Here is a 24,543-nt window from a genome sequence, read left to right on the forward strand (position 1 = left end):
CAACACAAAGGGAGGAATAATTGTCTGGACCTCCCTCGATGTACAAATCCAATATAGGGAGCAAGACATTGCCTCTAGAAAAGTCTATCATGTCTGATGAAGATGTGGATCTTGCTTTATGTAGCCACTCTACAAACTTCTTACTCATTTTTGGATGAATTTTATGAGAATTCATATTTCCCAATGATGAGTTGGTGCCACCAACAAAGCTTGAAGTTCTCCTTTTTGGAAAACCTTTCACACCCTACAAATGTTTGATGAGGAAGACTTCCCAGAGTGCAAGATGATACAACCTCATCAGTGTGGCTTTGGCTAGTCAGAAGCCCCTTTCCAAGCCGTTACTTGATTGGGTATAGATATCTCAAGTTCCCATGAAAATCCCTCTGGACATTGATTTCAGGTCTGTAAACCATGTTCTCTTGGGCCAGAATTGGTCAGTTGGGATTACTGATGCTTGATGTTGCTGAAGAACACTTGGAATCATTGAAAAAAAGCAGAATAAAGGTAACAGAGGTGAACATTCCAAGAAACCCGAGGGACCTTCCTGTTGGATCTAGAAGCTATCAAGTCTAAAAGCCGTTTGTGAAGATTCTCATTAATCCAGGTCATGGTATATCTGTAGAAATAAGTCAAATCAACTGGACTTGTGGTTTTTCTTGAAGACGTTTCACCAGTCATCCAACTGGCTTTCTCAATTTTATGACTTGGTGAAATGACTGGTAAAATGTCTTCAAGAAAAACACAGCCAGTCCAGTTGATTTGACTTATTTCTACAGATAAGTCTAAAAGACAATCTGTCAGGCAGAACTTGGTTGGATCTGGATGTCTTAAAGGACCAGTAACATCAAAAAAAAAATTCAAAAATTCGTTAGTATACAACGAAAAAATAACACCAAGACAAATTAAAGTTTAAAATAGCAAAGCCTTTATTAAGAAATAACTTGCATAAACTCCACTTCCTGTCCTCTTCAGAAATGGCGAAAAGGCGACCATCCATTCTGCGGCGCTTGACTTCTCCTCCCTGGCTATTCACTGACAGCGTGTCCTCTGCAGCCATCTCATTCTCCAGCTCTTCTTCATCCTCCCAGGAGCAGCAGTAGGAATGCAGTGTCGGCGGGCTCCCCATTGGATTCACGAGGGGTGCAGGAAAGTAGAGGAGGGCAGTGCGTCCATTCCTGCCTTGAAGACCCGGTGCCGATACTTACTCCTCCTCCTGCGCTGCTGCTGCCGCAGGGTGTGTGTTCAGCGTGGTATATTAGCATGGAGTCCAGAAGCGGCCAGGAGAGGGGCCACATGAAGGGGCATGGAGCACTGCGCAGCTCACTCCGGGTTCATCGCAACAGAGCCACCTGGTCGGTTATGTGCAGGTCAGGGAAGAAAGGGATGTTCCTGGCCCAGTCCACAGCGCTGAACAGTAACCGGCCACCAGCCGGTAAAATAATTTGATGTGGGCTATATTGTAACTATCCAATCACCAACTCAGATCTTTATTCAGCTGGACCCTATTTCAGAAGTAGCTGAATGAAAACTGGGGATCATACAGCCAACGTGTCTATTGAACTGCTTCCAGTGAGGATGTGATCAGCCCGAGAACTGTCATTGCCCAATGAGTAGTAACTACCTGAGATTGTATTAGGGATTTTACTGCTGAGTGAAGACCTACTGTCCTGTGACTTTCATTTGACATGGGTGGTTAATGGATGGTTGAAGGTTTGATTTTCCTTTATTATCCAACCATGACTTGTCAGTAAACTGTACTGGTTAACTGGAGAAGTGCAGATGCTTTCATCAGTCAGCCATACAAGGGTAACTAAAGATTCCAGAGTGCAAGGAGCTTTGAAGGCCCATGGACAACACCTGAAAGTGAACTCCTGGGGGAAAGAAGTATGTGATTTAGCTGAGCAAATACTCCCTGATAGTGATGTGCTTTTCTCTAAACTGACAAGAATTGCCAAGTCTTGCTCAGTGTATTTGGGATCTGACAGCCAACAAAAATTGTACAATGCAGATTTTTGCTTGATTTTATCGAGTTTTTATCCTGAATCAATTAAATTGTGCTTTTTTTTTAATAATAAATAAGGTCAAACCGTGGATTCTAGTTTGGTCTGACTTTTTTAAATAAAATAATCAGAAAAAATTCGGATTTTGATAAATAAAGTAAGTATGCCACATGTCTGGGTCTATGTAAACCGGATTGTAACATGTGGACAAGTCAACTGATATCAACTTTTCAGGAGTCGCCCTATTTTGCACCCCAGTGACCCTAAATAACAGCCTTATCCCCAGAATTATTGTTAACCCCTGCTATTTAAAAAGCACCCAAATATCCCTTGTTTGAGGATATGGAATTGTTTAGTGGCCATAAAGGAGAACCAACCCCTTATTAACCCCTACCCTACATAGACCCCCCAGCCTAGGTGTAAACTCTGGTAATTGCCCCCAAGTCTTTACTTACAGTTTCGGCGCAGCGGAGCTCACGGCTGCCATCTTCCGGCTCTTCGGTAATCTGTGGGTCTTCTTTGTGCAGTAAGCACTAGTGATGTGCAGGTCGGAATTTCCCCGATCCGCACTTCCGGGTTCCTTTTATAGATCCGCTCTGCCCCGACGACGATGTCACAAAAGGGGCGGGGCGAGCAGTCGCAGCGTCTATAAAAGACAAACCCGGAAACCAGCATTTGACGGTGGTGAAGCATGCAAGGTCGACCCGAACCTGCCGACCTGCGGGTATTGGGTCGGCCCGCACATCCCTAGTAAGCACTGTATTGGCGCATGCACAGTTGGAGCAGTCTTCGGGTTTTTGATAACTGCGCATGCGCAGAAAGTTACAGAAATTACGAAGCACTGGAAGAAGACCCGAAGATTACAGAAGAGCCGGAAAATGGTGCCCGTGAGGTTCGCTGCGCTGAATCTGCAAAGAGAGGTAAAGATTTAGCGGCAATTACCGAAGTTTATACCTAGGCTGGGGGAAGCGGTGGGGCTCTATGTAGGGTAGGGGTTTTTATTAAGGGTTTGGTTCTCCTTTAAAGAGATACTGACTCCAGAAAATAACCTTTTTTTTATATCCATCATAACATTATCTTTGAATGCTATTTATAATTTTGCCATAAAAGTATTTGCCTGATTCTTTTACATGACCTTTCTTACCCCCCTGTTCCTCTATGAGGGGGGGCTGCCATATTTGTGCAGCAGGAGTCCGGTAGCATTAGAAACTCTAACTGACAGATTAAGATGTGACAGTCAGGTTGACAAAACTGTCAGGTTTAGGAACTTCAAGTGACAATTACTTACAAAAGCAGAACTATGAGCGAAAAACGATTACCATGAATCATAGGTAAATTTGAGGGGCAGATTTATCAAGGGTCGAATTTCAAGTAATGGGAGTTTTTTTTGAACTCCCATAACTTCGAAATTTGAATATAAAAGGACCAATCGAAATTTATTAAAAAAAATAGAAGTTTTTAACTTCGGGGGGTGAAAAGGCTGTATTCAAATCGTTCGAATAGAAGTTTTAGCGCATTCGATCGAATTCGAAACAAAGTATTTGCCCCAAAAAACTTACATTTTTCAAAGTCCACCAAATGACTCCACATGGGTTCTAGGATGTTCCCCGTAGGCTAAAACAGCAATTCGGCAGGTTTTAGATGGCGAATGGTCGAAGTTTTAAAGAGACAGTACATGATAAATTTCGATATTGGACTATTCCCTAGTCGGAGTACACAAAAAATAGCTTAAAAATTTGCATTTTTTCATTCGAATTTTCACTTCAACCCTTGATAAATTTGCCCCTTAATGTAGATTAATATTTTGAAAAAAAATGTTTAGTGTCAGTATCACTTTAAGGAGCAAGGGTGGAATTGAATTACTTACTTTATAAAGTCCAGAAGGAAAGAAATCAACTCAACAAAATGATCTTGTCTGTCCCCTACACACTGATCTCAGGTATCAAACTAGTTTTAAAGGGGTTTTTCACCTGTAAATTAACTGTTAATATGATGTAGAGAGGGATATTCTGAGACAATTTGTAATTGGTTTTCATTTTTTATTATTTTAGTTATTTATCTTTTTATTCAGCAGCTCTCCAGTTTGTAATTTCAGCCATCTGGTTGCTAGGGTCCAAATTCCCCTAGCAACCGTGCACTGATTTGAATAAGAGACTGGAATATGAATAGGAGAGGCCTGAATAGAAAGAGGAGGAATAAAAAGTAGCAATAACATTACATTTGTAGCCTTACAGAGCATTTGTTTTTAGATGGGGTCAGTGACCCCCATTTGAAAGCTGGAAAAAAGACAAATAATGAAGACCAATTGAAAAGTTGCTTAGAATGAGCCATTTTATAACATAAAGTACTAAATGTAGAGTCTCTTTGTGCAGCACCCAGAAACCTGTAGCCAGGCTAACTTCCCAGGGTCCATTTCTAGCACTGAACAAAGAATTACTATTATTATTATTATTGTTATAGACCAGTGATGACTTTCTCAGGCTCTGCCTCTACAAACATGGCGGCGCCGGATGAGTGACCTTTAGCTGCACCAATATCCGGTAAAGACTGCGCTAGTTTCCGGAAGCGGCTCAGTTAGAGAAAGATGGCGTCCAGCGTAGGCTCTTCGGGGCCCGCTTGGGAAGTTGCGGTGCGGCCGCTGCTCTCAGCCTCATACTCGGCGTTTGATATGAAGGAGCTGCCTCAGCTGGTGGCCTCGGTGATAGAGAGGTGGGTGCCGCGGCGGGGCTGGGGGAGGGCGGGTACAGGAGAGCTGTGTCACTGCGGCCCTGACAGGAGTCTCATCCCTTCAGTCTCCCACTCACTCACTGATATAGGGGCCTTATTGTCTATATATGGAATCTCCCCTTCAATAGCCACTTCCTGGTCGCTGCCAGTGCCTTCTGGGAGTTGTAGTTCACACTTACACTAGAGGCCTGTCAGGTGATTGTGTTCCTGGCTGGCAGATGGGCTGCACCTCCTTGTGTTGCTGTGGATCTGGAAGGGCTGCAGCTGCCTCAGAACCTCTTGGCAAGTCAATCTGGCAGACATGTATTTAAAGAGACAGTACAGAGGAGTTATATGGAGACATGAGTGTATTGTGCCTGTGCTACTGATCAGCAGTTCATTATAATGAGGCTTCTCTCTGGCTCTGGCACTTTTACTGTTACTACCTGCTCCTCTGCAAACAGTGAGTCGGCAGGAGCAGGAAGTGCCCGTTACTTTATGGGGTTCTGCAGCAGCTGCGATCTCACAGGGGCTCATTTATAAACACTGGGCACATTTGCTCCTGGGCAGTAACCCATGGGAACCAATCAGAAGACTTGCTTTCAGTGCTCAACTTGTAGCTGGCTGAAAAAGCTTATAACTGATTGGTTGCTATGGGTTACTGCCCAGATGCAAATTTAACCACTGTTTATAAATGAGCCCCACAGTCTCTGATTTCTGATTTGCAAGCAGTAGATTGTCAGCTCTTTACTTTAGCGGAGATTAAAAATGCTTAGTCCGGGAATCTAAAGTCTGCTTCAGGATTAGGACGAATTTCGTTATATTTATTATGTCATGTGACTTAAAGGAGAACTCAACCCTAAAGTTAAAAAGTTTTATAGTTTTGGAATTATTTGCCTTCTTCTTCTGACTCTTCCCACCTTCCAAATAGGGGTCACTGACCCCATCTAAAAAACAAACGCTCTGTAAGGCTACAAATGTATTTTTATTGCTACTTTTTATTCCTCATCTTTCTATTCAGGCCTCTCCTATTCATATTCCAGTCTCTTATTCATATCAATGCATGGTTGCTAGGGGAATTTGGACCCTAGCAACCAGATGGCGGAAATCACAAACTGGAGAGCTGCTGAATAAAAAGCTAAAAACAACTCAACTGAAAAAGTGTTTGGAAGATTAACAACCCCTTTAAAGGGGTGGTTCACCTTTAAGTTAACATTTAGTATGTTATAGAATGGCTAATTCGAAGCAGCATTTCAATTGGTTATATATAATATTTTTTTTTATAGTTTTGGGATTATTTGCCTTCTTCTGCTGACTCTTTCCAGCTTCCAAATAGGGGTCACTGAACCCATCTAAAAAACAAATGCTCTGTAAGGCTACACATTTATTGTTACTTTTTAGTACTTCATATTCATATTTCAGTCTCTTATTCAAATCAGTGCATGGTTGCTAGGGGAATTTGGACCATAGCAACCAGATGGCTGAAATGACAAACTGGAGAGCTGCTGAATAAAAAGCTAAATAAGTCAAAAACCACAAATAATAAAAAATGAAAACCAATTACAAATTGTCTCAGAATATCCCTCTCTACATCATAATACACCTTTTAAGGGGTTGTTCACCTTCCAGACACTTTTTTTTTTCAGTTCAATTTTTTCCTATTGTTTCCCAGAAATAAAGACCTTTTATCAATTACTTTCTATTATTTATTTATTACTGTTTTTCCAAAATCTAAGTGTAAAGTTGAATGTCCCTGTCTCTTGTGTTTGAGTCTGACAGCTCAGTAATTCTCTGTAACTCTGAACTGTTACAATTTGCTCCATTACTTGATACATTCCTCATGAATATTAGTAACTATTGTATCAAGTCTAACAGCTGCCTGTAATGAAACTCAGGGATTCTGCTCAGCAGGGACAAAGATAAGAAATGGATCAACTAAGTGTATCCATTTAGAACAGTTTACAGGGTCAGCGACCCTCCCCCCGAGCTGCTTTAGAAGGTGAAAAATGACACTTTACACTTCAATATTAGAAAAATGGTCACGCATAGAAAATAGAAAGTAATTGGAAAAAGTCTTTATTTCTGGTGATCTGTCTGAAACCAACCAATTAAGCACTGGGTTCTTCACTTCCTCATTTCCCAAAGCACCTCATTGGCCAGTTGGATTCTAGAAGAAATAATATCCACAGTACATTGATTGGGTCGGGATAGACATCCCAGTATTTGTGGTACTTGTGTCTCATACAATATTATTGGTGCCCATCTGTCCAGCCTGTCTATATTACAGTACTCCCTGCAGCCCTGACTATCCCTTTCTCTAGGGCATTAAGAGGCTTAAAGGGCAGGGCCGGACTTACATAGCGGACGCCCCTAGGCCCACTGCAATTTGTCACCCCTGTCCCCTCCCCTTTATTCATGCAAATTTTCATGTAGATTATATCTCCAGCGCATTCCCAGTGTTTTTGAACCAATGTGGGTGTGGTTGGGCAGCATGCCGCCCCCCTAAAATCCTGCCACCCTAGGCCCGGGCCTAGGTGGCCTTTCCACAAATCCGGGCCTGTTAAAGGGGATGTTCACCTTCCAACATGTTTTTCAATCCAGTCATTTTCATATAGTTTACCAGAAATAAAGGTTATGTAATTAAAGGCATGAAGTTTGAACAGGGGCAGAAACCCATAGCAACCAATCAGAAGGTAGAATTTACAGGTCACCTGTTCAAAAGCAAACATCTTATTGGTTGCTATGGGTTACTGCCGCTGTGCCTTTTATTACATTTTATTACTTCCTATTTTCTATTTGTGAAAGTCTTTCTAATATTGAAGTTTAATGTTTCATTTTTCAACTGCAGCTCTGGGAGTGTGGGGTCACCGACTGTAACTGATCAAAACTGATCCATGAGTTGATCCTTTTTTTTTTATCTTTGTCCCTGCTGAGCAGAATCCCTGAGTTTCATTACAGGCAGCTGTTAGACTTGATACAATAGTTACTGACAATGAGGAATGTATCAAGTAATGGAGCAAATTGTAACAGAATCTGCACCTGAATTACTGAGCTGCCAGACTCAAACACCAGAGACAGGAACTTTAAACGTCAGTTTTGGAAAAACAGAAATAAAAGATGGAAAGAAATTGAAAACATTGGAAGGGGTCGCGGGGAGTTGTAACTCAGCAGCAGCTGAGGGAGCTGCAGTTTGTAATATACTGATATAATACACAAAAGCCATGAATATCTTGTAAATTATATAGTGAATAAAGTGCCCCCTCTTGTAAAATATAAGGATATTATAAGTTACCGAGGAGTTTCATGACCATATAAAAACACAAGGCCAAATGCCGAGTTATACAGGTCATGGAACTCCGAGGTAACTTCTAATATCCTCATATTTTACAACTGGGGGTACTTTATTTATTATAATACACAAGTTTCAGTGAGTCATGTGACAGAAATGACATCAGAACTCACCGTTTATAAGGATATAATACACAAAAGCCATGAATATCTTGTAAATTATATCCTTATAAACGGTGAGTTCTGATGTCATCAGTTATAAACGGTGAGTTCTGATGTCATTTCTGTATATTCCTTTATACTTAAATATACTATTACTTAGCCTTTAGAGTGCTTCCACACCCCTATTTTTATACTCTGTAGTAGCAGCAGCTCATAGGGACCAGTGTCAGAGAACTCCGGAATTTATCATTTATTTAACACTTTTTGTCTCTCTCCCCCCAGTACAACAGAGATTCTGCATCATGACAAACAGTACGAGCCCTTCTACTCCTCCTTTGTGGCACTTTCCACTCACTACATCACTACAGTGTGCGGCCAGAGTAAGTACTGGAATGTCCTGAGCATTGGGCACAGCTCTGCAAACTAAAGACTTATTATAAATACTTGGATCTGTAAGGAATAGACAACGGGGGTAACTTTTCTTTATTAAAATTCCAATTCACTACTTGGTCCATGACTGAGGAACTAGCAGGGAGAAAGCCTCTAGTGGGAACTCCAGCACACGAGAATACCCATTAATGCTCTGATAATTCACCATATGAAACAACCTTTGGTGGAAGGATGTGGGGCTCCAGGATGGGGGACGAAGTGTAAACGGTTAAAGTTTTCGAGTATTGTAATGCTTAATCTACACTTCTGATCACTGGATGGTTGAGGAATATGTAGACCTACTATAAATTATTTTTGTGGTCTCATCTACAATTGTATCGGCATGTTTTATACGGTCTTCTAACATGTTTCTGCTTGGTGCAAACAATAAAGACATTTAAATAACAAATGCACCAAATCCACTTTTTGGGATTCAGCCGAATCCTTGGTGAAAGATTCGGCTGAATACCAATCCGAATCCTAATTTTGCAAATTAGGGTCAGGAAAGGAAGAAGTGGAAAAAACTCTTCTTCTGTGATGAAAAGTCACGTGATTTCCCTAATTTACATATGCAATTTCGGATTCGGTTCGACCAAGCACAAGGATTTTGCCTAATCTGAATCCTGCTGAAAAAGGCCGAATCCCGAACAGAATCCTGGATTCGGTGAATCCCTAATTAAAATGTAAGCAGTAGGGGGCAGTGTGCATCGATAGAAAAGGGCAGTGGGCATCATAAAAGCACAAACTTGTTTGTTTCTTGTCTCTACTACTACAGATTAACTAATTCTATTGTTTCTCTCCATGTTTCCCCCTTGCAGTTCCTAGGAACCAGCTCCAGTCTGTCGCTGTTGCCTGCAAAGTTCTGCTTGAATTCTCCCTGTTACGACTGGAGAGTCCTGATGAGGCCTGTGCTGTGTCTCAGGTGAGAGAAACCTGTATGGCAGTACCTTCCCAATATCCTTCAGGCTTTTTATTGCCAAAATCTTTTAGGCACTTCTGATAATGCAGGTTTTATTTTCTTTGGTTCTCTGCAGGGTGATTGGCCACCTGCTCTTGAACCAAACAATTACTGAATTCTCTCTAGCCCCCCCCCCCCCAATGTTTAAGAATGAATGGGTCCTAGAGCTTTTTACAGCCCCCCCCCCCCCCCATCAGTAGTAGTTTCATGGCAGGAGCTTATGACTAGGGGGCAGATTTATCAAAATGTGAGATTAGAACTCAACACAGAGAAACTCACTTTCTATTCATTCCTGTGGGATTTTTAAAAGCATATTTATCAAATGGTGAACTCCATTGATAAATACAATTCTAAAAAAAAACCATAGAAATGAATAGAAAGCGAGTGAGTTTCTCTGCGGTGAGTTCTAATCTCACATTTTGATAAATCTGCCCTTTAAAGGGGTTGTTCACCTTTAAGTTAAATCTTATTATGATGTAGAGAGGGATATTCTGAGACAATTTGCAATAGGTTGTCATTTTTCATTATTTGTGGTTTTTGACTTATTTAGCTTTTTATTCAGCAGCTCTCCAGTTTGTAATTTCAGCCATCTGGTTGCTATGGTCCAAATTCCCCTAGCAACCATGCACTGATTTGAATAAGAGACTGAAATATGAATATGAAGTACTAAAAAGTAACAATAAATGTGTAGCCTTACAGAGCATTTGTTTTTTAGATGGGTTCAGTGACCCCTATTTGGAAGCTGGAAAGAGTCAGCAGAAGAAGGCAAATAATCCCAAAACTATAAAAAAAAATATTATATATAACCAATTGAAATGCTGCTTCGAATTAGCCATTCTATAACATACTAAATGTTAACTTAAAGGTGAACCACCCCTTTAAAGGGGTTGTTAATCTTCCAAACACTTTTTCAGTTGAGTTGTTTTCAGATTGTTCTCCAGAAATAGACACGTTTTTCAATTGCTTTTCATTTTTGTTTGTGTCTCTGGTGTTGGAGTCTGACAGCTCAGTAATTCAGGTGCAGATTCTGTTACAATTTACAACATTTAGTTGATCCATTTCTCAGCAGCATCTCTGGAGTATTAGTAACTATTGTATCAATTCTAACTCAGGGATTCTGCTCAGCAGGGATAATATTAACAAATATATCAACTAAATGTTCAATTTAGAACAGTTTACAGGGTCGGCGACCCCCCACTCCCAGAGCTGCTTTAGATAGTAAAAAATTAAATTTACACTTATATTAGAAGAAGGTCATATGTAGAAAATAGACAGTAATTGGAAAAAGTCTTTGTTTCTGGTGAACTGTCTCAAACCAACTGAATTGAAAAAACTGTTGGAAGGTGAACAACGCCTTTAAGGGTCAGGGTACACAGGCAGATTCGGGGAGATTAGTCGCCCAGAGACAAATCTCCTCTTCTTCGGGGAGATTAGTCGCCCCGAAGAAGAGGAGATTTGTCGCCGGGCGACTAATCTCGCCGAATCTGCCTGGCACTCGTATTGATTTGTTTTCCGAAGTTGCCTGATGAGGAAACTTTTGGCGACTTCAGAAAACGAATTGCTTCGAGTGCCATCCCGCTGGGGATTTACAATTTAGCCTGCAGAGGCAGTTTGGGAAGTTAAGTCGCCCGAAGAAGAGGAGATTTGTCATCGGGCGACTAATCTCCCCGAATCTGACCCTTAGTGTATGTAACAGGAAACGCGCAAGGCTGCATTTCTATGACATTAAGTCTTCATTTGCTTTTATCTGCCTGGTGGAAGATTGCCTTATATTGTGTGCCTGCCCAGCAGATATTAGACTTTACATTTACACATATTCTCCTTTCTGTAGAAACACCTGATCCTACTCATTAAGGGATTATGCAGTGGTACCAGCCGCCTGGACCGAACCGAGATCATCACCTTTACAGCAATGATGAAATCCTCCAAACTCCCTCAGACTGTGCAGACTCTCTCTGATGGTAAGTGTAAACCTTCCGGGAGTTTTGTTTTGTAGCTGATTTTCCCATAACATTACATTTATTATATACATATATATTTTTTCTTTTCTTCATTCGTTTAGTGGAAGATCAGAAAGAAATTGCAGTTCTGCCGAGCCCAGAGCTGCGCCAAAAAGAGGTCCAGATGAACTTCCTAAACCAGCTGACTTCTGTGTTTAACCCTAGAGGGGCAGGGTCTCCACCTCATGCATCACACACACAGGTTAGGCTCATTCACCTTGTTTCCTCCCCCTAACCTAGTGCAGTGGCTGTTGTAAAGGAGAACTAAAGCTTAACTGAAGTAATAGCTAGAAATGTTGTACATGATGTTTTGTGCTTCTGTACCAGCCCAAGGCAACCACAGCCCATTAGCAGTAAAGCTCTGTGTCTCCAAAGATGCCCCAGTAGCTCCCCATCTTTTTTTCTGCTGATTCACTGCACATGCTCTGTGCTGCTGTCACTTACTGAGCTTAGGGAGCCACTCAAAATATACAGTACACATAGACTGTCACAATATAAGGCTGATTAGTAATTAATACACATAATTACTACATGACAGCACAGAAACCAGTGCAATTAGCATCAGAATTGAATGATCAGCAAACCTGTAGCATCATCTTATGTTACAGCCAGGGAAGCTCATTTTCTGCTGGATAATTAGTGACGAGCCCTAAGCTTAGCTTCTCAACAGCCAATCAGAGCCCACTGAGCATGTGAGTGTCACAGACACTTTCCAAGATGGTGACCCCCTGTGACAAGTTTGAAGTCCTGGATCATTGCTGCTATTGACAAGCTGAAACTTAAGCCTCGTGCAATAAGTTCACTATATAAATTATGGCATTTTTAACCACATTAATTTTTTAGGGTTTAGTTCTCCTTTAACTGACAAACCTTTTCCTCAGGTGGAAAATGAGAGTGAAGATTCTACAGCCGATCCGGTGTCTAATGCCAAAACCAAGAGCGTCTTCATTTCCCAGAATGTGGCCAGTCTCCAAGAATTAGGTAAGGCCGGATTTCTTCAGTATCTTACTGATTAATGTTTACATAAACGTTGATTGTTATTAAAATTACCCTCGTAAATACAATGTCTTATAAATGTCATTTTTCCCACTTGGCAGGGGGGTCAGAGAAGCTGCTGCGTGTTTGCTTGAACCTCCCCTACTTCCTGAGGTACATAAACAGGTTTCAGGACGCCGTTTCAGCGAATTCCTTCTTCATCATGCCTGCTACTGTGGGAGACGCCACTGCGGTGCGCAATGGGTGAGTGTGAGCCAGGCCGATTGAAAAATGCGTATATGAAAATCTATATTTTACTATAATATCTCACTTTACCACTTTCCACATTGCAGGTTCCACTCTCTTGTGATTGATGTGACTATGGCCCTTGATACACTCTCCTTGCCTGTAATGGAACCACTCACTCCCCAACGACTGAAGGATGTCACATTGTTGGCCCTCAGCTGTTTATATGCAGGTAGACTGACATGCTGCTTCAATCTTTGTTTTTACATCCTGCGTATTTAATCTGTAACATAATAATTTATATATATATATATATATATATATAAATTATATATAATTATTTTTCTGTAAAGGTGTGAGTGTAGCAACATGTATGGCAATCCTCCATGTTGGAAGTACACAACAAGTCCGAACAGGATCCACCAGCTGCAAAGAGGAAGACTATGAGAATGATGCTGCGACCATTGTGCAGAAATGTGTAAGTATAATATGACAGCCCATGGCTTGTACAGACTGAATGCTTCTCTTTCTTACCTGATCCTTTCTAAACTTGCATTGCAGCTTGAAATCTATGAGATGATTGGACAGGCCATTAACAGTTCCCGCAGAGCCGGAGGAGAGGTAAGAATTACTAAGATTAGTCTTCGAGGCACAACTGTTTTGTTACCACTCCTGCTCTGCAAGTTTTATTTATTACAATGGTATGATATCTATTGCTATCTACTAGAAATAAAGGATACGATTGTTCGTACTGGAATATTTGCCGCTTCATCTTGGGGAAACTTGGGGTATAACTTGCACCACTAGGAGGCAGGATTACTGAATGAAAACTACTGCCCTTCCCTTGCTGTATCAGTCCACTATTTCTAAAGAAGCTGCTTATTTAGAGTGTTGAGCTGAGCAACTATGGGCTAGGTTAAGTATTAATTGCTCATGTACAATATTCCTCTCCATATAATTTAAAACAAAAATGTATAATCTGGAGCAACCTATAGTTTACTAAACCAGTCTTTTGTCTGTATTGGTCTATAGCAGCCTGTATAGTTAGCCTGCTTATATTGCTGTATTGTGGTAACTAGCGGATTCAGTTCTGGGTTAAATCCTAATCCAAGTCAAATTTCTCTTTCACCCATTGTCTCCTGCAGCACTACCAGAACTTCCAGCTCTTGGGGGCCTGGTGCCTTGTGAACAGCCTCTACCTGATTCTGAACCTGAGTCCCACAGCTCTTGCTGATAAAGGAAAGGAAAAGGATCCCCTGGCAGCACTTAGAGTTCGGGACATTGCTCGGGCCAAAGAGGGAGTGGGCTCCCCAAAACTGGCACCCGTGAAAGGGTACGCTTCATCTTAATCGGCTGCTTTCATCCATTTACCTTACTGGAGGATATTTGCTTACACACACCCACACACACACACGAACGAGGAAGCTGACATATTGTTTGCATTAAGCCGTTACAATACAGTGTATATTTAATCAGATACCCTGATGATAGGTCAATGTATAAGTACTGCATTATAAAATGTATTGTGATTATTTTTCCCTATAGACACCAGGGGTTTGGGGTCCTGTCAGTAGTTCTAGCAAACCACGCAATCAAACTGCTCACATCACTGTTCCAGGACCTGCAAGTGGAGACTCTGCACAAGGTGACTGACCACCATTTTTTTTTTTTTTTTTTTTTTTTAACTCCAGCCCTTTTCCCTGGTGCTTCAGTCACATGTACAGAAATGTTATTCTTAGCTTTGCCAATGTTTTTCACAGCAGCCACTGGACACGGATGGACCCCTGGCAGAGTTAAACATCACAGCTCAGAGCACATCTATTCAAAGAATCCAGAGGCTTATCGATTCCATCCCTCTGACTAACCTGCTATTCACCATCCTGTCTACATCCTACCGCAAGGTGATGCAGTTCATTTGTCTTGTTGTGTGCATGTGGCTTAGCCTTAATAGGCCCAAGGAAACTTCAAACAATGAGAACGAAAGTAAATGGACAGCATGTGAGTAAGCCATGTAGAGATACATACTGACCCCTGTTATACCCCATGTGGGTTGCTAGATAAACTGTAACATTTACATAGTAAGTAAGGTTGAAAAAAGACACACGTCCATCAAGTTCAACATTTTAGTTTTTTTTTTAATCTGCCTAACTGCCAGTTGATCCAGAGGAAGGCAAAAAAAACCCCATCTGAAGCCTCTCCAATTTGCCTCAGGGGGAAAAAATTCCTTCCTGACTCCAAAATGGCAATGGGACCAGTCCCTGGATCAGCTTGTACTATGAGCTATCTCCCATATCCCTGTATTCCCTCACTTGCTAAAGAGCCATCCATCCCCTTCTTAAAGCTATCTAATGTATCAGCCTGTACAACTGATTCAGGGAGAGAATTCCACGTCTTCACAGCTCTCACTGTAACAAACCCCTTCCCAATATTTAGCTGGAACCTCTTTTCTTCTAATCGGAATGGGTGACCTTGTGTCAGCTGGAAAGACCTACTGGTAAATAAATCATTAGAGAGATTATTATATGATCCCCTTATATATTTATACATAGTTATCATATCACCCCTTAAGCGCCTCTTCTCCAGCGTGAACATCCTCAATTTGGCCAGTCTTTCCTCATATCTAAGATTTTCCATACCTTTTACCAGCTAAGCTTAGTTGCCCTTCTCTGTACCCTCTCTAATACACTAATGTCCTGTTTGAGTGATGGAGACCAAAACTGTACGGCATATTCTAGATGGGGCCTTACCAGTGCTCTATACAGTGGGACCCCCTCCTCCCGTGACTCTCTTCCCCATTTAATACAAGTCAAGACCTTATTTGGCCTTGATGCTGCTGACTGGCATTGCTTGCTACAGACAAGTTTATCATCTACAAGGACTCCAAGATCCTTTTCCATAATGGATTTGCCTAGTGCAGTCCCATTAAAGGATATAAGTTGCTTGGATATTGTTACATCCCAGGGGCATGACTTTACATTTATCAACATTGAATCTCATTTGTCACTTAGCTGTCCCCCCACTGTCCAGCATCTTACTTACCTGATCATAAAAAGCAATCAAATTTGTCTGAGATGACCTATCCTTCATAAAGCCATGCTGATTGCTGCTCATAATGCCATTGACTAGGACACAATTTTTTTTAAACTTGTATGTTTATTATGTAATAAACTAGTTCAAAAATATACATTTGACTTGAGTTTACATAGTTAAAGCACATATAAACATAAACAGTATGTAGTATGCTCGGTATGAAATAGAAGAAAGGAAAATGAAAATAAAGGAAAATAAAACAAAACAAAAGCATCATTGAAGAATAAAAAATCATAAAAAGTACATGGCATATATGGCAAAATAGGTAAGGTTTTAGAGTAGGCAACCCACTACTTATCACTCCAGTTACCGCTAATAGTAAGAGTTACAGAGGACTCAACGTCACGGGATTTATAGAGGATGCCAAGGGTCCCAGATTTGACCACATTTGAGTTTGGTTTCTAGTGTTCCTGCGGTCATTCTTTCCATATGTTCTCTAAATTCCAGTTGTTGTAGTAAGTGCTGTATAGTAGGCGTCTCCTTCTGTTTTCAGGATTTCGCTATTAAAGTAGCCGCTGTATTGAAGATGTGGAATAACAGTTTCCTGTTAAGGCTAGGATAGTTTTTAGGATATATTTGAAGCAGCTCTATCTGGGGCAGGCATGGCAGGGTATAGTCCAATCTGTCCTTCAGTAGGGCAAAGACTTTAAACCAGAAAAGCTTAACTGACGCACAGTGCCACCACATATGCATATATGTGCCAACTTCTCCACATTGCCTCCACACTAGGACAACATTTTGTATGTGATCCCTTAACAAGCCTTCAAATAATTTTCCCACCACAGATGTCAGACTTACTGGTCTATAATTGCCAGGCTGAGATCGTAATCCCTTTTTAAATATTGGAATAACATCAGCTTTTCTCCAATCTATAGGCACCATACCAGAAGAAAGCGAGTCTGAGAAAATCAGAAATAGGGGCCAGTCTAAAACTGAACTAAGCTCTCTTAGAACCCGGGGGTGTATGCCATCAGGCCCTGGAGCCTTGTTTACATTAACTTTTATTAAAGCTTTATGATTCATATCCTGAGTCAGCCACTGACTAGATTGAGCTGAGCCATTAGTGCAGCTATAAAGTGAGCCTGGGAACTCGGACTCCTCTATTGTATACACTGAAGTATGTGTGGTTATCCTTGCACTTCCAACACATTCTGCCATTGCTCATCAGCTTTTGACTTTTACTGTTTGGTCTCATAGGCTTGTGTCCTGCAGCGCCAAAGAAAGGGCTCTATGAGCAGCGATGCCAGCGCCTCTACAGACTCAAATACTTACTATGAGGATGACTTCAGCAGTACAGAAGAGGACAGCAGTCAGGGTAAAGCAATGATCCATTAATGTATGCCGATAGACATTCTTAATCTGCTGTTTTCCGCTCTTAAACTAGACAAAGTTTTATACTGTCTGCATTAGGAAACTATCCTGAAAATTAAAATGTAATATAAGCTTCACCATACTGGAATAAGAAACTTTGTAAATACAATCAATTAAATATTCTTTATCGTTTCTGGAATAGTCAAGTTTATCTTCACTATTCCTCTCTCAGCATCTGTTTCTTTTCATTCTGTCTTGCAGGAGTAGGGTGTCAGATATTAATTGACAATTAGATCCAATATATCTTATAGGGGGGGCTCCTTTTGCCAAGAAGATGTATTAGAGCTCACTCTATTAAAATCACCAGACATCATGTCTCTCTACATGCAGGATTTGTGCAAAAGGCAAATATTTTGTTAGATTCTGTTTGTACTGGAATCAGGTATTTGAGAGAGCTCTAGTACATCTGCTAGGAAAGGAGCCCCCCTATAAGATATATTGGATCTAACTGTCAGTGAATATCTGACACCCAACTGCTGCATGAAGAGAGAATGAAGAGAAACAGATGCTGAGAGAGGAATAGTGAAGATAAACTTGGTTGTATCTATAATGTTTTTCATTTCAGTATAATAAAGCTTATATTAAATGTTAATGTTAGTTCCCTTTTCATCAGGCAATGTGTGCAGAAGGAGAAGAGCTATACCCATGGGCGCGTTACTGCACGGAGAAGATGGTAGGGTCACATGGCGCTGCTTATTGCGAGGTCTTAGCACCTGAATAAGAGCTTGCTTGCAGGAGAAACTCACAGCGGGGTCAAATGATCATTATACAGATTAGTAAAATGCTCCCGAATGTTTCTGTGTGGTTTTTATCCAATGACGGCCAATCGAGAGGCCCTGTCTGGACAGCCTTGGACCAGGAGTACATTAGTATATTAGAGGAGTATATTAGAGAAGTATATTAGTATATTAGAGGAGTATATTAGAATATTAGAGGAGTATATTACAGGGTAGTAATAAATCTAGGGGCTGGTATAACACATAAAGCAAACACTTACTGGGCACAGCAGCATCTGCATGTAGATCTTGGACGCCAGGTTGATACAGTCCAGCTCACAAGTACAGTATCCGTGTATGATGTCCACCAGAGCATTGACTTTGGCTTCCACATTTATGCAAAAGGCAGTTATTTTGTTTGTACTGGAATTAGCTCTAATTAATCTGCTAGGAAAAGAAGCCCCCCCCCCCCATAAAATATATTGGATCAAACTGTCAATAAATATCAAGCAGATGCTGAGAGAGGGATAGTAAAGATAAACTTAATTATTTCATTACGATGATTATATTTACAAAGTTTCTGTATGCTGAAGCTTATATTACATTTTCATTTTCACAATAGTTACCCTTTAAACTTTCACCATCCATATTGTTTATCCTCTTTCCGTTCAGATGATGACAGCGAGCCAATCCTGGGGCAGTGGTTTGAAGAGACAATCTCCCCAAGCAAAGAAAAAACTGTTCCTCCTCCACCTCCTCCCCCACCCCCTCTAGAGAGCTCCCCAAGGGCAAAGAGCCCCAGCAAGCAAAATAATGGGGAAAATGGCAATATTTTGGCCAGCCGCAAGGATCCAGAACTGGTAAGGACAATAGCCACTCTGTGGTTTAATGGTGGCTTGAAGAGAAACTAAAACTAATTCTATGTGCTGTTAATTGGGTAATAATACATATTCATATTGCACTGGGATATTCAGAACATGGTGCAAGACTACAGTACATTATTAGAAAGGGAGAGGATTTTCATGCCCTCCTTGTTCTGCGTGTGCCACCACATACACTGAATTCTATCAGGATTTCACATTTTAATTTGCAGTAAAGTCAATGCACAGAATTGATGTATTTGCCCTTAAACCACAGATTTTTTTTTTGTTTGTTTACTTTCGGTCATTCTTCTATCTCAGTACTGATGGTGAAATATAGCATGAGAAGATCAAATGCTTGATGAGATTATAAAAGACTTCTCTCCTCTCGCCCAACTCAGTTCCTTAGCGTGGCTTCCAGCACTTTGAACTTTATCACGGGCTGCATGCTAAATTGTCGCAGCAACTTCATCCGCAACTATCTGAGCGTTTCTCTGACCGAGCAGCACATGGCCACTCTGGCTAGCATCATCAAGGACATGGATAAAGATGGGCTGAAAGGTAAGGAGGAATGACATAAGAATTGGGGGTACCGTATATACTCGAGTATAAGCCGAGTTTTTCAGCCCCCAAAATATGCTGAAAAGCTCTACCTCGGCTTATACTCGGGTCAAGCGCAAAAACGGTCGCCAGCGCCCAAGAATATTCGCCGGCGTCCAAGAATGGTCGCCGGCATCCAAAAACGAGACGCCGACACCCTCAATTTTTTGATTGAAACTTACCAGAAGCTGCTGCATTTCTCACCCTAGGCTTATACTCCAGCCAATAAGCTTTCCCAGTTTTTGGAGGTAAAATTAGGTACCTCGGCTTATACTCGGGACGGCTTATACTCGAGTATATACGGTAGTTAGAATATGACGAGTAAGGACAGTGAGTGGCCTAGTGGGATATAAAAGATGAGAATGGTGAAGCTATCTCTAGCTGAGCAGTACAGTAATCCTAATAAGGAAACTGTACCCGATGATGCCATCAGCTAACCTTTTTCTACCATAAATCTGTTTCCTAGGCTCCTCGGATGAAGATTTTGCAGTTGCTCTCTACCAGTTTAACCACTGCCTTGTGACTTCAGATCTACAGTCTCCTACACTACAGGTTTGGCTCTATCATTATCACTGACCCCTTTTATTTCCTGGGAATGACTGCCATCAGAAATATTAGGACTTCTTACTATTCATTTAGCAAGGCCTGATCTAAATAACACACCCAGGATTTGTTTATTAGGATTCTTGGTTTGATAGTACTTCCCTGTTTTTGTCTGCTGTTGTTTGTGTCTCTGTCTGTGTGGTTTGCTGACAGCCTTTTGTCTTCTCCTGGCAGAATGCTCTCCTACAACAACTGGGGGTTGCTCCTTTAAGCGAGGGTCCGTGGCCCCTTTATATTCATGCCCAGAGCCTCTCTGTGCTGTCACGACTGCTCCTGCTCTGGCAGCACAAGGCAAGTGCTCAGGGAGAGCCAGACGTGCCTGAATGTCTACGAGTTTGGGAGAGGTAAGAATACATGATATTCCTATTCAGTCTCATAGCTTACTCCCCTTCGACAATGGTCGCAGGACATTCCTCGTATAAACGAGGATATCTGGCTGGATATTCTGGACTCACATCATGAGTATCTGGTTGGAGCTAGAGACAAATTACTCTAATTCAAAGTTCTACAGAGGACCTATCTCACTCTATCCAGATTACACAAAATCTCATCACAATACTCGGAGGAATACCCAAAATGCCACCAGGCTCCCCCCCCTCACCCCGTTATATCAAGGAACAAGTATAAGCTCATGCGGTAAGTGGGTAAGATACTCAGGCACATATACAAACCCCTATACTACTTAATAACTCACCCAATATACAAGGTAGACATGGCAAGGTTTTAGAATGTCTGATGCTTGTGATTTGTATGTTACATCTGCCGATATTGAATGTACTGCATTTACCTGTACTATTCTTGCAATACCTACCTGTGAACTACTGATGTTATACTGGTATACTTAATAAACTTGTAAACAAAAAAGGATTAAGGAATTTTAAGGAATGGTACAGAACCTTTAACAGACTGGCATAGATTGTCCTCATTGATAACTGCTGTCTTCCAGGTTTGTTGGGACTCTGAAACAGAATGCAATGCAGGGAGTAGTTCCTGGTGACACAGAAGATGTGAATGTGGATCATCTTCAGCTGCTTCTAATGATCTTCCATAACTTGTCAGAGAGAGGACGTGGCTCTGTGCTCTTACTGTGTGTCCAGACTCTGCAGGAGCTGTCAGATAGCCTGGACTCCCAGCTCTGTACTGTACCTCTGCTGCTCGGCCGACTGCTGCTTGTGTTTGATTACCTGCTGCACCAGTACTCTAAGCCCCCTCTCTATCTGTTTGAACAGGTCAGCAGAAACCTGATATTGATATATTCACTTATTAGTCTTGTGCTGCTCTAAATCACTGTATAACAGATGCATGTACAGTTTATTTGACTGGGGCATTTCTTATGTTATATTGTATATCTAATTCTGGAATACCCTGGTATAAAGGGTACCCAGCAGCATTCTGTGTTGCACATAAATAGTTCCAAGTGCACTGCAGAGTGAAACTGTAACAAAGAAATCCCTCCTGTTTCTTTCTAGGTGCAACATAACCTTCTGACTCCACCATTCGGGTCCAGAACATCTCAAGACAGCACTGCTCGCACCTCTCCTTTATACCACAGTTTTAAAGAAGTTGAAGAAAACTGGGCCAAACATTGTTCAGCAGGTGGGACTATAGTATTTGTGGAAAGTGGTATAAACTAATTATGATAATGTTGTAGGTTGTTTTGTGTGAATTGCCCTGCGGGCTGATAATCCCCTCATATCAGCAGACCCTAGTGGGTGAGTAAGCCAAGCAGAAGTCCTTGTCGGTATTCTAATCATATCAGTTTGCTCTCTAGATGCTGCCCCACAACCTCGCTTCTATTGCATTCTGTCTCAGGAAGCTTCAGAGGATGACCTCCATCGACTGGACAGCACAGTAAGGGAACACTGCCATACACATATATCTCTATACATAGATTCATGTTCTGTGACAGCCAGCTGACTCTCCTGTTATTTCTCTCCCCCCTCCTAGGTGTGTGAAGTATTGTTCTCCCGAGTCATGAAGTACGACAATCTGTACTCATCCCTAATTCGCTTGCTTGCTGCCGGATCTCAATTTGATACAGTGCGACGCAATGAAAACAAAAACATTACACCCCTGGTATGGGCTATGTGTTGTGCGCCCTTTTTTTGGGGGACGGGGGTGTTTTTAGAAAGAAGAAGCATGCGAGCAGACAGCTGCATGTCGTTTCTTTCCTTGAAGTGATACTGACACTTTTTTTAAAATATTAATCTACATTAAAAGTTACATGTAGGTCACGTTGATCGTTTTTTTGCTGATAGTTCTGCTTTTGTAAGTAATTATTACATGAAGTTCCTAAACCTGACTGTTTTGCCAACCTGACTGTCCCATCTCAGTCTGTCAGTTAGAGTTTCTAATGCTAACAGACTCCTGCTGCACAAATATGGCAGCCCCCCTCATAGACAAACATGGGGGTAAGAAATGTAATGTAAAAGAATCAGGCAAATACTTTTATTGCAAAATTATAAATAGCATTCAAAGATAATGTTATAATGGATATAAAAAATGTTTATTTTCTGGTGTCAGTATCTCTTTAAGTCTTCAGTTACTGGAATTCATTCATAGCTTCAGTAATGTCTTCCTCATGTTCCCCTTACACTTTTAAGATGTGATCCTTAACTCTTGCAGGGATACTGCATGCTTGCAAATGTAATCATATGTACACGGGAACAAGCAGCTTCTCGATGCTCAAACCTGCAAAGTCTTATTTCCCCAGTTTTAGCCCAAAAGCTTGCAGAAAGTATTTTAGCCTGCAAAGAAGCTACAGTTTCCACTGACTCTAATGGGAACTGAAAGCAACCCTAATGGAGTGCATGTTTTCAGGCCAAGAACTACCTTGATGGGCAGATTTAAAGTGTTTTAGGTAGGGGGCAGGTACAGGTATCTGGAGGGTTCACTGCCTCTAGCTATTAAGCTGTTATTTTTTTGTTTTTGTCAGGAGGCTTGTGCACTGCAATATCACTTTCTGATACTGTGGAGAATTCTGGGAATTTTGCCTCCATCCAAGGGCTACATCAAACAGCTCTCCCTAAATGGAGTCGCTTCTACTGAATGTGAAATCCTGCACACCCTGCGCTGGGCCTCCCGCCTTCGAGTGTCCTCATACCAGCAATGGATAAAGGTGAGGAATGTCTGTTGTATTCCTATCTGCATAAATCAAATGCATTCCATGGGACTTTAGGGCCCGTGGAATCAGAGGTGTCTCAGAAGAGGCTATTGTTAGGACTGTTCCGTTTCTGAGAGACTGCACAGAAGAGAAGATCCAATCGCAGGTTATTATGGTTTATTCAATTCCATTTCAGCAAAGTATTATTTTTGTGCTTCCTACAGGATCACCTTGTAAAACAGGGCATGAAGTCTGAGCTGGCTGCCACTTCCATCGACCAAACGTCTGCCAATTGCAACTCCATCAAGTACGACGTGGAAATGGCAGAGGAGTACATAGCCAAACAGGTGAGAGGGGCTGGCCAAACATTGGCCACGGCTAGCATTGAAAAGCACATGACATGTAGCTGGATTTATAAACCCTGGCCAAGGCTGGCATTGAAAAGCACATGACATGTAGCTGGATTTATAAACCCTGGCCAAGGCTAGCATTGAAAAGCACATGACATTTAGTTGGATTTATAAACCCTGACCAAGGCTGGCATTGAAAAGCACATGACATGTAGCTGGATTCACTAACGCTAAAGGCAGAATATGTGGAACAGACTTTTTTTCCCTATAGCTTTTGTGTTTGAGAATGCAGAGCGATGATCCTTACAGTAGCTGTAGGGCCAGCACAAGTTTAAACTCAGGGCCAGTTCTGGTTGTGTTCATTAAAGGGGTTGTTCACCTTCCAAACACTTTTTTCATGTGGAGTTGTTTTCAGATTGTTCATCAATTGTTTCAGTTGCTTTCCATCTTTGCTTTTTACTGTTTTCCCAAAATTTAAGATTAAATTTAATGTTCGTGTCTCTAGTGTTGAAAGGGGTGGTTCACCTTTAAGGCAACTTTTATTATGTTATAGAACGGCCAATTCTAAGCAACTTTTCAATTGGTCTTCATTATTTATGTGTTATAGTTTTATAGCTATTTGCCTTTTTCATCTAAATCTTTGCAGCTTTCAAATGGGCCTTGCTGACTCCCTTCTAAAAAAACAAATGCTCTGTAAGGCTACAAATGTATTGTTATTGTTAGTTGTTATTACTGATCCTTCTATTCAGGCCTCTCCTATTCATATTCCAGTCTCTTATTCAAATCAATGCATGGTTGCTAGGGGAATTTGAACCCTAGTGACCAGATTGCTTAATATGCAAATTGAAGAGCTGCTGAATAAAAAGCTAAATAAGTCAAAAACCTTCAATAATAAAAAATGAAAACAAATTGCAAATTATCTCATAATATCACTCTCTACGACGTCGTACTAACCAAATACTAATCAAAGGTGAACAACCCCTTTAAGTCTGGCAGCTCAGTGATCCAAGAGCATTCTCAACTGTTACAATTTGCTACATTTAGGTGATCCGTTTAGTTGCAACATTTAGTTGATCCATTTCTCAG

The 24,543-nt window shown here is 41.3% G+C and overlaps 1 protein-coding gene across 17 annotated transcripts in view; it reads left to right on the forward strand.

Moving 5' to 3' along the window:
* The first annotated feature begins 4,515 nt into the window (after positions 1 to 4,515).
* Positions 4,516 to 24,543, forward strand: part of LOC108695960 (E3 ubiquitin-protein ligase UBR4) — a 112,615-nt gene continuing 92,587 nt past the window's right edge. For 9 of the 17 annotated variants that reach the window (XM_041569848.1, XM_041569853.1, XM_041569855.1 and 6 more), the window contains exons 1-25: positions 4,516 to 4,709; positions 8,439 to 8,536; positions 9,404 to 9,507; positions 11,375 to 11,504; positions 11,606 to 11,745; positions 12,425 to 12,524; positions 12,641 to 12,782; positions 12,872 to 12,996; positions 13,118 to 13,242; positions 13,326 to 13,385; positions 13,910 to 14,097; positions 14,310 to 14,409; positions 14,525 to 14,665; positions 17,052 to 17,169; positions 17,839 to 17,898; positions 18,614 to 18,801; positions 19,203 to 19,362; positions 19,868 to 19,953; positions 20,179 to 20,348; positions 20,951 to 21,233; positions 21,474 to 21,600; positions 21,776 to 21,855; positions 21,952 to 22,080; positions 22,940 to 23,122; positions 23,332 to 23,454. In XM_041569848.1, the coding sequence (XP_041425782.1) occupies positions 4,585 to 4,709; positions 8,439 to 8,536; positions 9,404 to 9,507; positions 11,375 to 11,504; positions 11,606 to 11,745; positions 12,425 to 12,524; positions 12,641 to 12,782; positions 12,872 to 12,996; positions 13,118 to 13,242; positions 13,326 to 13,385; positions 13,910 to 14,097; positions 14,310 to 14,409; positions 14,525 to 14,665; positions 17,052 to 17,169; positions 17,839 to 17,898; positions 18,614 to 18,801; positions 19,203 to 19,362; positions 19,868 to 19,953; positions 20,179 to 20,348; positions 20,951 to 21,233; positions 21,474 to 21,600; positions 21,776 to 21,855; positions 21,952 to 22,080; positions 22,940 to 23,122; positions 23,332 to 23,454 (3,285 nt within the window). In that variant the 5' untranslated portion in view covers positions 4,516 to 4,584. The remainder of the gene's footprint in view (positions 4,710 to 8,438; positions 8,537 to 9,403; positions 9,508 to 11,374; positions 11,505 to 11,605; positions 11,746 to 12,424; positions 12,525 to 12,640; positions 12,783 to 12,871; positions 12,997 to 13,117; positions 13,243 to 13,325; positions 13,386 to 13,909; positions 14,098 to 14,309; positions 14,410 to 14,524; positions 14,666 to 17,051; positions 17,170 to 17,838; positions 17,899 to 18,613; positions 18,802 to 19,202; positions 19,363 to 19,867; positions 19,954 to 20,178; positions 20,349 to 20,950; positions 21,234 to 21,473; positions 21,601 to 21,775; positions 21,856 to 21,951; positions 22,081 to 22,939; positions 23,123 to 23,331; positions 23,455 to 24,543) is intronic. The other 8 variants (XM_041569856.1, XM_041569859.1, XM_041569860.1 and 5 more) reach the window with 5 other exon arrangements.

Source organism: Xenopus laevis, chromosome 7L (assembly GCF_017654675.1).
Source record: "Xenopus laevis strain J_2021 chromosome 7L, Xenopus_laevis_v10.1, whole genome shotgun sequence".
In the NCBI taxonomy this organism is placed as follows: domain Eukaryota; kingdom Metazoa; phylum Chordata; class Amphibia; order Anura; family Pipidae; genus Xenopus; species Xenopus laevis.